This window comes from Pygocentrus nattereri, chromosome 7 (assembly GCF_015220715.1).
Source record: "Pygocentrus nattereri isolate fPygNat1 chromosome 7, fPygNat1.pri, whole genome shotgun sequence".
NCBI lineage: Eukaryota > Metazoa > Chordata > Actinopteri > Characiformes > Serrasalmidae > Pygocentrus > Pygocentrus nattereri.
In genome coordinates, this window is record NC_051217.1 from 46,732,057 (window position 1) to 46,745,467 (window position 13,411).

General features: G+C 47.2%; 2 protein-coding genes across 3 annotated transcripts in view; one reads left to right on the plus strand and one right to left on the minus strand.

Annotated features, from left to right (window-relative positions):
- Positions 1–1,551: 1,551 nt before the first annotated feature.
- dtwd1 (DTW domain containing 1) lies at positions 1,552–7,519 on the plus strand. 2 transcript variants are annotated; one of them, XM_017684803.2, is made up of 5 exons: positions 1,552–1,705; positions 2,409–2,647; positions 4,733–4,876; positions 5,533–5,806; positions 6,888–7,519. In XM_017684803.2, exons 2-5 carry the CDS (start codon positions 2,435–2,437, stop codon positions 7,115–7,117), a joined length of 861 nt encoding a protein of 286 aa, XP_017540292.1. In that variant the 5' UTR covers positions 1,552–1,705; positions 2,409–2,434; the 3' UTR covers positions 7,118–7,519. The 2 variants fall into 2 exon arrangements, with proteins under 2 accessions (XP_017540292.1, XP_017540293.1); XM_017684804.2 differs by having other exon boundaries at positions 1,552–1,691.
- The window catches only part of LOC108412674 (NAD(P) transhydrogenase, mitochondrial-like), a 40,129-nt gene continuing 34,069 nt past the window's right edge, over positions 7,352–13,411 (minus strand). Inside the window, exons 18-21 of the mRNA XM_017684802.2 lie at positions 12,792–12,873; positions 11,729–11,847; positions 8,504–8,619; positions 7,352–7,709 (exon numbers count right to left, since the gene is read on the minus strand). Coding sequence (XP_017540291.1) covers positions 7,563–7,709; positions 8,504–8,619; positions 11,729–11,847; positions 12,792–12,873 — 464 coding nt within the window. The 3' untranslated portion in view covers positions 7,352–7,562. The remainder of the gene's footprint in view (positions 7,710–8,503; positions 8,620–11,728; positions 11,848–12,791; positions 12,874–13,411) is intronic.

Here is a 13,411-nt window from a genome sequence, read left to right on the forward strand (position 1 = left end):
CTGTAAAATTCACAGTCTGATAAACTTCAGCCAGAAATCTGTCAGCTTTCAGACGGGCACTGCTCCTTTGCTGGAGTTCTGCTCTGTTTATGGGACAGCGTGGCTTCATGAGTTTTCACCCTGGCCCACAGCGTCTCAAAGTCCTCCAGCAGTGACTCAGGGACATGTTTGGGAAAAGGAACCTGCTCCTTTAAATGCTCATAAACCTGCTCAGAGCCGGTGAAAGAGAAAAACTCAGCAGGGCTCTCCGTATGCTCCTCTGATATCACAGGCCAGTCCACCTGCAAGACACGCACAGAACAGATTTCTTAATAAAAACACGCTGGTATCTCAGATACTGCAGCTTAAGAAGCTTGAAACGAGCGCATCTGCCAGTGTAGTGGACCAGTTCACTAATGAATCACTTAAAACAAGCACAAATTCAGCTGAACAATCGTATTATAAGCTGACAGTAACGTCAGTGTGAAGAACAACACAGATGTCGAGCAGATTTAAGATCATTACATCTGAGAAGACACCACTTTTCGCAAGGCAGTGGCCACGAGTGAATTTTTTGGAAAGTGAAAAAAAAATATCGTCACAGATTTTAAAAAGGGCCCACATTCCCGCTTCAGCATTTCACGACAGGTGAATTCAATTATTTTAGCTGTTTTATTTTTATTATTATTTTTAATTTTGATAGTAAACACAACATTCTCTGCAATACCACAGAGGGGGGGTGGGGGGGTCTCACATACTCACATATCATACATACATCATACATTTATACACATTCTACAAAACCAGGACGCCTATGATGACGGAGTCTTAACATAATTAATAAGTTTAAAAGGGAATCTTTGTTGCCTTGGCATTGCGGAATCCGGCACAAAGTACTATACTGAGGCCACAAATTACTAAATCAAGCTCATAAATTACTATTTTGAGGGCACAAAGTACTACACTGAGGCCACAAATTACTAAATCAAGCTCATAAATTACTATTTTGAGGGCACAAAGTACTACACTGAGGCCACAAATTACTAAATCAAGCTCATAAATTACTATTTTGAGGGCACAAAGTACTATACTGAGGCCACAAATTACTAAATCAACGGATGGGTTACATTTCCGGCATTTGGCTGACGCTCTTCTCCAGAGCGACTTACAGTTTGATCAGTTTACACAGGCAGGCGATGGCGGTGTTGGGAGTCTTGCCCAAGGACTCTTACTGGTACAGTGTAGGGCGGTTACCCAGGCGGGGCACTGAACCCCAGCCTGCAGCGTAGAAGGCAGAGGTGTTACCCACTACACTGTCCAACCACCGGGTCAAATGCAGCGGTGACATTTCCCCGACTGTGGGAATAATAAGAGTCCCTGTATTTTCTCTCAGCTGCTGAACTGTGAGCTATGAAAGATATTATGCAGATAAAACTCTAAATGCTTGTGCTCTGACCAGCTCCTGGTGCCGCATGAACTCCCGCAGCGAGTTTACAGGCTTTAAGGCGTCTTGTTGTGGTTTTCCCTCTTTCTGCGCGTCCATGTTCACTCGGCGACTCGGCCACACGGCACAGCGCCCGTTTCCGGACACAATAAAAGTCTCTCCGGCGCGTGAGCTCCGGCAGCGTGCGCGAGCTTAAATTATGAAAGAATATTCGTAAAAAATAAGAAGAAATCCGTCCAGGCTCTAAAACAGTCTTGCTGCGGCGTGTGTGAGTACAGGGAGGTAAGGGAGTCTGCGTGTGGTGAGGTGTTGGTAATAATCTTATTGGCCGGCTTCTTCTTGTTCGGCTGAATTCTCCCGTTCCACCTTAAATGGTGTTGTTATTATTGACGCCTGGTGCGCCAGGTTGTCACAGCGAGCCTTTTAAGGTGGAACGGGAAGAGTCGAATGAGAAGCTGAGCAGCCTCGTGCTTCTTTGTCAGTCTGACTGATAAACAATAAACAGTAAACAATAAACAGTAAATAATAAACACGCTGAGTGCAACAAACTGTTCAGGGATGGTTTCCGTACGTGCCTTGCTTTAGCGCGGTGCTGTGGCAGTTAGACTGAGTTTAGATAGGATTTATGCTGTGATAATGAGAGCCTCGTCATTTTACAGCGGTGTAAAGTAACAGTGGTACTGGGCAGATGTTTAAAGGGGGATTCCACCGGCTTTTCCAAATTCCTGCATGATTAAATGTTTGGGATGTAAACAGAGTCATTTACAGGGGTTTGGTGTGAAGTGCTTCGTTCTCGAGAAGCTTACTGAGTCAGAACTGGTCACAGTGGTGGTGATGGGAACCAGACGTCCCCCTCTAAAAGCTCCCTTCACGTCTGTTCTCACTGGATGACTTGAATTTGAACGATGTGGAAATTTTAAAACCTCGGGTGGAATTCCCCTTTCAGATATTGCTGAATGGATGTACTCGTCTTTTTCTTTCTAAGGTTTTTAAGGTCTCCTGCTCGGACACATGGCACACACCACCTCCTCGCAGCAGGATGGGCGGACGGTGGACTCCGGACCCCCACTGCAGGGTCTGGTTCTGGCTCCTCACGCGCCGCTGGAGAGCGCTCAGTTAGCCGGGAGAATGAAGTGCCCCAGCTGCAGCGGCTCCAGGATGTTCTACTGCTACACCTGCTGCTGTCTGGTGGGAGTGAATCCAGAACACGTCCCCACAGTGAAGGTCAGCTGTGAAGAGTTACACTATATTTCCAAAAGTATTCGGCCGTCTGGCTTCACGCACATATGAACTTGAGTGACATCCCATTCTTAGTCCATAGGGTTTAATATGATGTCGGCTCACCCTTTGCAGCTATAACAGCTTCAGCTCTTCTGGGAAGGCTTTCCACAAGGGTTAGGAGTGTTTATGGGAATTTCTGACCGTTCTTCCAGAAGCACATTTGTGAGGTCAGACACTGATGTTGGACGAGAAGGCCTGGCTCACAGTCTCCGCTCTAATTCATCCCAAAGGTGTTCTATGGGGTTGAGGTCAGGACTCTGTGCAGGCCAGTCAAGTTCTTCCACACCAAACTGGCTCATCCGTGTCTTTATGGACCTGCTTTGTGCACTGGTGCTCAGTCATGTTGGGGTCATCCCCAAACTAGAGTCCAGTGGCGGCGCTTTACTCCACTGCATTCCACGCTTTGCATTGCGCTTGGAGATGTAAGGCTTGGATGCAGCTGCTCGGCCATGGAAACCCATTCCATGAAGCTCTCTACGCTGTTCTTGAGCTGATCTGAAGGCCACATGAAGTTTGGAGGTCTGTAGTGATGGACTCTGCAGAAAGTCGGTGACCTCTGCGCACTATGCCCCTCAGCATCCGCTGACCGCTCTGTCATTTTACGTGGCCGACCACTTTGTGGCTGAGCTGCTGTCGTTCCCAATCGCTTCCACTGTGTTATAATCCCACTGACAGTGGACTGTGGAATATTTAGTAGTGAGGAAATTTCACGACTGGACTTGCTGCACAGGTGGCGTCCGATCACGGCACCACGCTGGAATTCACTGAGCTCCTGAGAGCGACCCATTCTTTCACTAATGTCTGTAGAAGCAGTCTGCAGGCCTAGGGGCTCGGCTTTATACACCTGTGGCCATGGAAGTGACTGGAGCACCTGAATTCAATGATCTGGATGGGGGAGTGAAGACTTTTGGAAATATAGTGTATCTGTTAAATAACGGTTTAAAGCGGCACTCGGCCCAGAAGTTAAGAAGTGAGCTATTTCTGCCTCTGCTGTAAACCTGCCTGGTCTACTCCCGCAGTAACTCTAGAGTGTGGTTTTCTGGTTTAAAGGCTGGGACCCCTTCTGATGATGTGTCTTGAAGGTGGAAGGAACATTTGGGGTGGATTTTTGTGGACGGTCTGTTTGAAATGAAATGAAGTTAATTTTTATTGTCAAGTCCTGTAATTGTGTAATTTATCAGGTTAAGTATCAGTTCACTGCCTCTTCACCAGCTCTGGGTTTGAGCTGAAGGGTATGAGATGAAGGCGAGGCTGTGGCGTTAGCTGAGGCAGCAGACTGTGAGCATTAATTAGTCTGTTTATCCAAAAGACTGGCTGCCACATATTATCTGTCGTGCTATTCTGCGCTCTCAGTATGGCTTTAATTTAAAGGCGAATTCCACTGATCAAAATTTCTGCATAACTGAGTGTGTGAGATGTAAACAGAGCGGCTTAGTGTGAAATGGTATATGTATATGTTTATGTGTATATATGGGAACATCCAAAATCACCAGTGAACCCCCATCATGCGGGGCCCTTTAGCCTTTATATTAGGGGCTGCATATTTGCGCAGGGCATTATTTAATAATATTTATATTGACCCAAGAAATAACGTATTGAATGCAAGTCTTGGGCTGAAATGCCCCTTTAACACAGGCTGAACTGAATGTGTCTGAACACATTAAACATCAGACAGTTCGAGTTTGGTTATTAAACAAGTTGCACACAGTGACACTGAGATTTTCAGTGCAGGTGTTTCTGTATATTCATTACGCACTAGGGGCTGAAACCCTCCTTACAGCTTCAGTGTGAATGGGCGGGGCTAAACTGCTGTAGGCGGAATAGGCACGAATATGTAAATGGTCTGATTTCAAAATGAGCTTGATTTCCATACGTGGAATTTCTGCATCGGTTAGTGAACGTTTTAGAGCTCTCAAAAGGAAAAAGGGAGGAGGGCGTGGACTCTGACGGGGGCTCAGACGCAGCAATGTGACCATAATGATGTTCATATTGTTTAAATATGGGGTTTTACTTCTGTTGCGCTTTCAGCTGCCTGTGAAGATCGACATCATCAAGCACCCGAACGAGACGGACGGAAAGAGCACTGCGGTTCACGCCAAGCTCGTCGCGCCGGACGACGTCTCCATTTACACCTACCCCTGCATCCCGGAGTTCGACGGGCAGACGCAGAACGTATGAGAGCCTCCGTCTGCTGCATGTTCCGTTTCCACATTTCATGGTTATTTATATCTAATTACATTATGTGTAGCTTTTTTGTGGTTTTCTGAAGCCCAAAGAGTCACGATTTATTTTACTCCGTCATTTTCCAGCCTCTCTTTATCCCTCAGGATTAAGGCTGTTTTTGTTACTGTGCCTTTACGGCTGATGTATGTAAAGCCAGGTGTCCACTGCGTGGTACCGGCTCGACTCGACTCTGCCTGCCTTTTTCTGAATCTCCAGGCAAATCCGATGCCTGGTGCCATTTTTGGTATCACCTCCATCGAGGTTCCAAGCGAGCTGCGCCAGTGCCAGAAGGTGACGGAGAAAAGCTGCTGGCAGCTGGTACCAAAAGTGAGCCGAGTGGAGTCGTACCACCCAGTGAATGAACTTTACACTGATTGGCTGCCCTGTACTGTGCCTTCAGAGAGCAAGCTAGGCATGAATGGGCTCTAAACTGCTGTAGGCTGAATGAGTGAAGCCAAACTGCTATACATAAAGTGTATAACCACTATATAAAAAGTGTTTATATACTACATAAAACTCTTTTATTTAAAGGTATGGGCCCTTTAAAGCAAGGGGGCACTCCGCTAGGTTGCGGGTCGTAGGCTAAACGTGTGCCGTGCCTGCAGGTGGTGCTGGTGTTTCCAGGCCCGGATGCGATGACGGTGGAGGAGCTGCAGAGCTATTTCTGCAAAACTGAAGGGAAAAGAGGAGCAGGGAGCCCAGCGGAGGAGAGACGAGTAAAGAAACTCAAAGTAGAGGAACAGAGAGAGAGTTCACACACCTGCACTCCAGAGCACGCAGACGAGTCGCACAAACACACCTGTCCGGTTCAGAGGGTCATCTTCATCGACAGCACCTGGAACCAGACCACCAGGATCATCACGGATGAACGTTTACAGGGTATCTCTGCGCTCCGTCACACTCAACTTCACATACTCCTCTGCTGTAAAGGGCAGTTTCACTGACTTTTCAGAATTCCCCCATAACTCTGTGTGTGAGGTGGAATCAGTGACTCAGAGGGTTTGGTGTGAAACGGTTCAGACGTCTTTACAGTGGTGGTGATGGGAACCAGGCGTCGCCATGACTACAACACAGATATAGACACTTTATTTACCATCCAGAACCTCCAGAGAACCTACACGAGTCTTCTGAGCTTATATGGAATGTTGATGATGGAAAACGGTGGAAAATCTGGAATAATGAGTTTTCTTTGGGGACTATTTTGCCGCACAGCGCCCTGCATGTCTCCCTCCACCATGAATGGAGTTGAAGTTCTCTAAACTCTCATAAAACAGCGTCTCAGTCATCAGGCAGTGAATTCAGAACCAGTTCATGTAGGAACTTTCTGTAGGAGCTTTTAGAGGGACGTCTGGTTCCCATCACCACCACTGTGAGGAGCTTTTAGAGGGACGTCTGGTTCCCATCACCACCACTGTGAGGAGCTTTTAGAGGGACGTCTGGTTCCCATCACCACCACTGTGAACGGTTCTGACTCGGGAAGTTTATCTAGAACAGAGCGTTTCACACCGAACCGCTCTGAACGAGTCTGTTTAGGGCTTAAACATGTAGACATGCAGTGGCTTAGCTCGATGAACCGAAATGAGAGTCTGCTCTACGGCAGATTTCTTGTTTGACTCAGTGCCAGTGTTACTGCCCTTACCGATGCCTCAGGAAACGCTGCTCCTAAGTTCTTTTAAAGGGCTTTAAGAGCCAAAAACTGTACATTTTTTTTTATTCATTAGAGCTGGAGATGCTTCTCTCTGTCGGCTCCTTGGTCCCTAAAACAAAACCTGCTTCAGACCACAATGGCTTTCTATAACATCTGTGTCATACTTACATCTAAAGTGTCTCCTCAGCCGTTCCTCCTAGTTTCTCCAATTCCAAGTCTAAATCCCAAGCGATGGCTTTAAAATTCACTGACAGACATGATTTGCAGGATCTCCGTCTTTCACACTCTGACTCTCTCCTCCTCTCTCTGCAGCTTTACCGCAGGTGGAGTTAAAGTCGAGGAAAACTTGTTTTTGGCGCCACCAGAGAGGCTCACCAGACACGTACCTGGCCACCATCGAGGCCATCTACTACTTCCTGAAGGACTTCCACGTCCACTGTTTGCTGAGAGAGTACAGAGGGGAGTATGATAATCTTCTCTTCTTCTACTCGTTCCTGCACAAGCTGATCAGCAAGGCCAAGCGGGACGCTGGCAAGTCCTGAAGAGGACGGAGTGACCATCGGAGTGACCATCTGTTACCAGTGCAGGGCACAGGACCTGCACTGGAGCTATTCAGACTGAGCAGGAGTTTCTCTCTGTGGGATCTCCGTGGCCCAAAGAACCAAACGACTGCTACACCTCCTCTCTGACTGAAGGGTCTCGCAGCAGCTGAGGGGGCTGTGCAGCACAGGAGGCCCAACCTGCCTTACTTTTCAGACTAAACACAAACACAGCAGTAATATTTAAATATTTTTTATTTACAAAGCATTGCATGCCATTAAAACAGGAGCAGTGCTGTTGTCAGATCATTACGGAGAATGACTGACCGGGAAGTGATTCATTTGATTTTTAAGGCACTGTGAATAAAACATGATTATTTTCCAAATAAATATATTTCCTCTTAATTCTGCGGCTCTTCTATCTGAGACTGAAGCGGCCGGGCCGGGTTCAGTAGTAGGCCTCTCTGATTTTGGCCTGTAAGCTGTCGCAGGTCTTCTTGGCGTCTCCCAGCAGCATGGAGGTGTTCGGTTTGTAGAAAATGGGGTTATCCACCGCCGCGTAGCCGACGCCCAGAGTTCGCTTCATCACGATCACCTGCACCAATGAAACCGAGTGGAGTTTTAACTTCCTCAGTTTTAGAAATACTGAACTTACACACTAGTTTCAGAACAGATACTGAATCATTCATTATAGAGACTTAATTCAGTATAGATACTTGACTCACAGCAGATACTGAATCATTCACAGCAGATACTGAATCATTCATAGCAGATACTGAATCATTCATTGTAGATACTGAATAATCCATAGTTGTTAGTGAATAATTCATATTGGATATGGAATAAGTGATAGTAGATACTGAATAATTCATTGTTGATGCTCCTGAATGACGATGGTAGTTGCTGAATAATTAAAGGTATATCCTGAACAGTTATTAGTGGTGAATATTAAGTTTAGGCACTGATAGTTCTAATATTACGTGTCCGGTTTGCTGTTGCTGCGCTGGACAGACTGCAGCTTATTGCCTTTCCACAGTATCTACTGCCATCCATGCGTTTGTGGCCTGTATTTTTGTCAGGTTTCCTTTTTTTCGGGCCTGGTAGTGGACTCAGCAGGTCCGTGTGGTTGAAAGAGAGAGTAGAAAGGTAGACCACATTCACTTCTTAGGGACAGGAACATACATGTACCATTTCCTGTCTTTATGATATTAAAAATAATAAATGAATAAACTTGGAGGAAACGCAACTTACAATAACTCCACCAGAATGGCCTTATGTTTCCCAGCTAAAGGTACTGAAGCCGGACCCTTTGTGTGATCCAGCCACAGCAGTATTTTGTATTTGTCCCGTTTCTCCGAGACTGTAGTGCAGAGAGCGGTGGTCTCTAACCTGTTTGGACTTCCACACCTCCAGCACAGGCATGCCCGCGATGATGGAGTTGGGATCCTCCTGTGCCGCTGAGTTTACCGTGTCATTGGCTCCGATCACGAGGGTCAGGTCAGTCTCTGTACGAGACAAACACAAACTCAGATCTTATTCTTCAGAAGTCGTGTTACAGAAACTTCAATACGGACTGAATTTAGGACAGTAGTGATCACAGTGACTTCCTAATCTCCTCACTACCTCCAGATCAGAAAACAGCATCACACAAACATCCTAACTGGACTAAACCTCCTAAATCCTGTCCTAACTTCAGGATGAACCCCAGCAGGGTCCTGACTCCTGTTTAAGGCCCGTTTCTCTGGTTCTGAGGCGGCTGAGTCAGGCAGCGTAGTTCACTACCAGCATAATGAGCTCCATTTATTCCTACTGTAAAACGCGGCTTTCACTGGGAGATGTTTTTCTCTTCTAACTCTGCGTTTTAAACATCTCAGACGCTGCCGACTCGAACTCCACCGCCCCTCTGATCACCTTCCTGTGTTTCTATTCTTGTTAAGAGCCCATATCACACCAATTCCCATTTCAGAGATTCCCCTTCCAAATTCCACGTGTAATGCTTGTGTGAATTTATGTACCAACAGTATAAATAAGCTCTATTCTGACTGACGGCCCAAAACTACAGTTGTCTGTTTTGTCTCAGCACAGCTGTCTGTGTTGAGGTGGGAATAGTTTTTCACACCCACCCCTTTCGCTCATTGCTCACCAGCAGCTCAACATTTCAAACGCAGGGAGACGACAGTCCTAGTTCAACTGATAACCCAGTTACAGGATCAAATATTTTATTTGATTATATTAAAAAGATTTGAGTTGATTTCCATCCTGATGGCAGAACTGCTACTAGGGGGCGCTGCAGAAAAAGATTAAAGGAGACCCATATAGAAATCTGATATTTGGCCATATATGCACACAGACTGTAAAGGGTTAGAAATCCAGTATATGCATAAAATGTGGATTGTACATATCGCTGTTGTTAGAAGAAAACCTTTCCATCTCCAAAATAGTGACTTTACAGGAGAAGGAAAAAACCTACTTTACTTTTAATGGAAGTCAGTGGAACCAGAAGTTTTTCCAAGTCATTTTCAGCCGCTTCTTTTGGTCCATTCATCATGAAATTTACACCCAATATAAAGAGAACTAGGCATTTTCAAATGATGTCAGAAACTGAAAAATGGAGATACAAGGTTTTTCTCCGACAGCAGCAATTTGGTGTATGTATCCATTTATGAATGATGTTTTATATCATATATTTTTGAATATACACTATACTGCCAAAAGTCCTCACTCCCCATCCAGATCACTGAGTTCAGGTGTTCCAGTCACTTCCATGGCCACAGGTGTATAAAGCCGAGCCCCTCGGCCTGCAGACTGCTTCTACAGACATTAGTGAAAGAATGGGTCGCTCTCAGGAGCTCAGTGAGTTCCAGTGTGGTACCGTGATCGGACGCCACCTGTGCAGCAAGTCCAGTCGTGAAATTTCCTCACTACTAAATATTCCACAGTCCACTGTCAGTGGGATTATAACAAAGTGGAAGCGATTGGGAACGACAGCAGCTCAGCCACGAAGTGGTCGGCCACGTAAAATGACAGAGCGGTCAGCGGATGCTGAGGGGCATAGTGCGCAGAGGTCACCGACTTTCTGCAGAGTCAATCACTACAGACCTCCAAACTTCATGTGGCGTTCAGATCAGCTCAAGAACAGCGTAGAGAGCTTCATGGAATGGGTTTCCATGGCCGAGCAGCTGCATCCAAGCCTTACATCACCAAGCGCAATGCAAAGCGTGGAATGCAGTGGAGTAAAGCGCCGCCACTGGACTCTAGAGCAGTGGAGACGTGTTCTCTGGAGTGACCAATCACGCTTCTCCGTCTGGAAATCTGATGGACGAGTCTGGGTTTGGCAGTTGCCAGGAGACGGTACTTGTCTGACTGCATTGTGCTGAGTGTAAAGTTTGGTGGAGGGGGGATCATGGTGTGGGGGTGTGTTTCAGGAGTTGGGCTCGGCCCCTTAGTTCCAGTGAAAGGAGCTCTTAAAGCTTCAGCACCAAGAGATTTTGGACAATTTCACGCACAAAGCAGGTCCATAAAGACGTGGATGAGCCAGTTTGGTGTGGAAGAACTTGACTGGCCTGCACAGAGTCCTGACCTCAACCCCATAGAACACCTTTGGGATGAATTAGAGCGGAGACTGTGAGCCAGGCCTTCTCGTCCAACATCAGCGTCTGATTCTATGAAAGCCTTGCCAGAAGAGCTGAAGCTGTTACAGCTGCAAAGGGTGGGCCGACATCATATTAAACCCTATGGATTAAGAATGGGACGTCACTCATGCATGAGAAGCCAGACGGCCAAATACTTTTGGCAATATAGTGTATTGTATTACACATACATGGTTGTATAATTGATATATGGCTGAAATATACATCCCACAAGTTGTTGTGTATGTTACATTGTTAAAAGCAACTCTGATGCAGGCTTGTGTGTGTCATAGATCAGGTTTTATGGGGGGAGTGTACATGTGCCGGCTGATGGAGCGAACGCAGGACTGATCCACACTCCAGCACATTCAAACACAGCACATCTGTCTTCAGTTACATAATGAGACTGAATTCTTACAGAGCTGAGATCAGAGCGCTGGGTTTGCCCGCACGCTCCCAACACACACTGCACACACACCCCATATGTTTGGATAGAAATGTTTTTTTCACAGTATCAGCGTCAGCTCTGACTGCCGTCTGCAGGGCCTGAAGGACTCGGCCGTTCTCTCGTTTGAATAATTTGTTCCTCTGCTGCGGTAGGTGACGGAACGTGAGTCAGTGATTCCGATATTTGCGTTTTCCACCACACAAATGATTCAGAATGTTTGTTTCTCACTGTTACTTTCAGTGAAGAACGAAAAAAAACCCTGTGCCGGTTCAGTTGATCATACAGCAGCAGCAACATTCGGCTTCATGATCATCAGAGCGCCCCCCGTATTAAGACCCTCTGCCTGAATTATTATTTGATGTTTTTCTTTTCCAAATTCATACGGGATCCCCTGTGATCCCAAGGCGGTTGAAACTCCTGAAAGGTTCGAGTGCTGACATCACAGCGTACGTCTCCTTTAAGGCTTCGATATGGTGACTTGTTGATCACTTGAGGGCGTGTGCAGCGCGGGACTGTGTGGTTGTGGGTGAAGCTCACCGGGGAAATCCTCGTTAATCTCGTCCATCTCCAGCACCACATCGTACGGAACTCCAGCTTCAGCCAGCAGCACGTTCAGCTGGCCAGGCATGCGTCCAGCCACAGGGTGGATGCCGAACCTGAACACCAGAGTTACAAATCAGTTCAACTGGTTATTATTTTTTGTGTCAGGAATAGACAGACAGACATACAGACAGACATACAGACAGATACAGAGCTAGACACAGAGAGACAGACAGAAAGACAGATACAGCTAGACAGACAGACATACAGACAGACATACAGACAGATACAGAGCTAGACACAGAGAGACAGACAGAAAGACAGATACAGCTAGACAGACAGACAGACAGACAGACAGACAGACAGATAGATAGATAGATAGATAGATAGATAGATAGATAGATAGATAGATAGATAGATAGATAGATAGACAGACAGACACACAGACAGACAGACAGTTAGACAGACAGACAGACAGACAGACAGATAGATAGATAGATAGATAGATAGATAGATAGATAGATAGATAGATAGACAAAAGGGATAAATAGACAAGAGGGATAGACAGACAGACATAGATAGACAGAGGGACAGACAGACAGATAGACAGAGGAACAGGCAGACAGACAGACAGACCCTGTGCTTCAATACAGTGAACAGGTCAGGCTGCTCTGCTGTGTGTCTGAGTAAGGCTGCTGCTGCCCCCCCTCCCTCGGCGGAGCCCCCCTGGTGCCTGGTTCTCATTGTCCTTCAGACTCGGCTGTTTTTCACTGCGTATATCAGCCCCAGATGTGTTTTGTCCATTTTCTAATATAATTAGTCTGGAGCTCAGCAGCGCTCATGTCTTTTAGCTAAAATAACAGAGCAAACGTGCACGGACATAATTCCTGAAAGTTTTCTTTACACAGGAATCAGCATTAAAAGGTCAGCAGCAGAAATGGACTTTTGGACACTCTCCACTGGACCGCCCACCCTCTCAGGGAGAGAGGAGAGATATACTGGACGGTCCAAGGAGTTTCAGGACTGGTGATATTCCCAAAGCAGGGCTGGGTTTGTTTACCTGACCGTCTTGCCCTGCTCTTTCAGCATCTTCACCATGTCAGCGATTGGATACTGAGCTTTGGCTGCACACAGACCCCAACCTGAGAGAAACACAGCACACACAAAAGCTCATGAGCAGCGAAAGGGAAAGCTGGGAGAACATTTCGGTGATTTATCACAGAGTTCTGGCACAGTCTGAGGGCACAACGCAGGAGTAACTGCTGTGGAACGACACGGTGCCAACGCTCAGCCGGCCGGACGACACGGTTCCAACGCTCAGCCGGCCGGACGACACGGTTCCAACGCTCAGCCGGCCGGACGACACGGTGCCAACGCTCAGCCGGCCGGACGACACGGTTCCAACGCTCAGCCGGCCGGACGACACGGTTCCAACGCTCAGCCGGCCGGACGACACGGTGCCAACGCTCAGCCGACCGGACGACACGGTTCCAACGCTCAGCCGACCGGACGACACGGTTCCAACGCTCAGCCGGCCGGACGACACGGTGCCAACGCTCAGCCGGCCGGACGACACGGTGCCAACGCTCAGCCGGACGGACGACACGTTTCCAACGCTCAGCCGGCCGGACGACACGGTGCCAACGCTCAGCCGGACGGACGACACGTTTCCAACGCTCA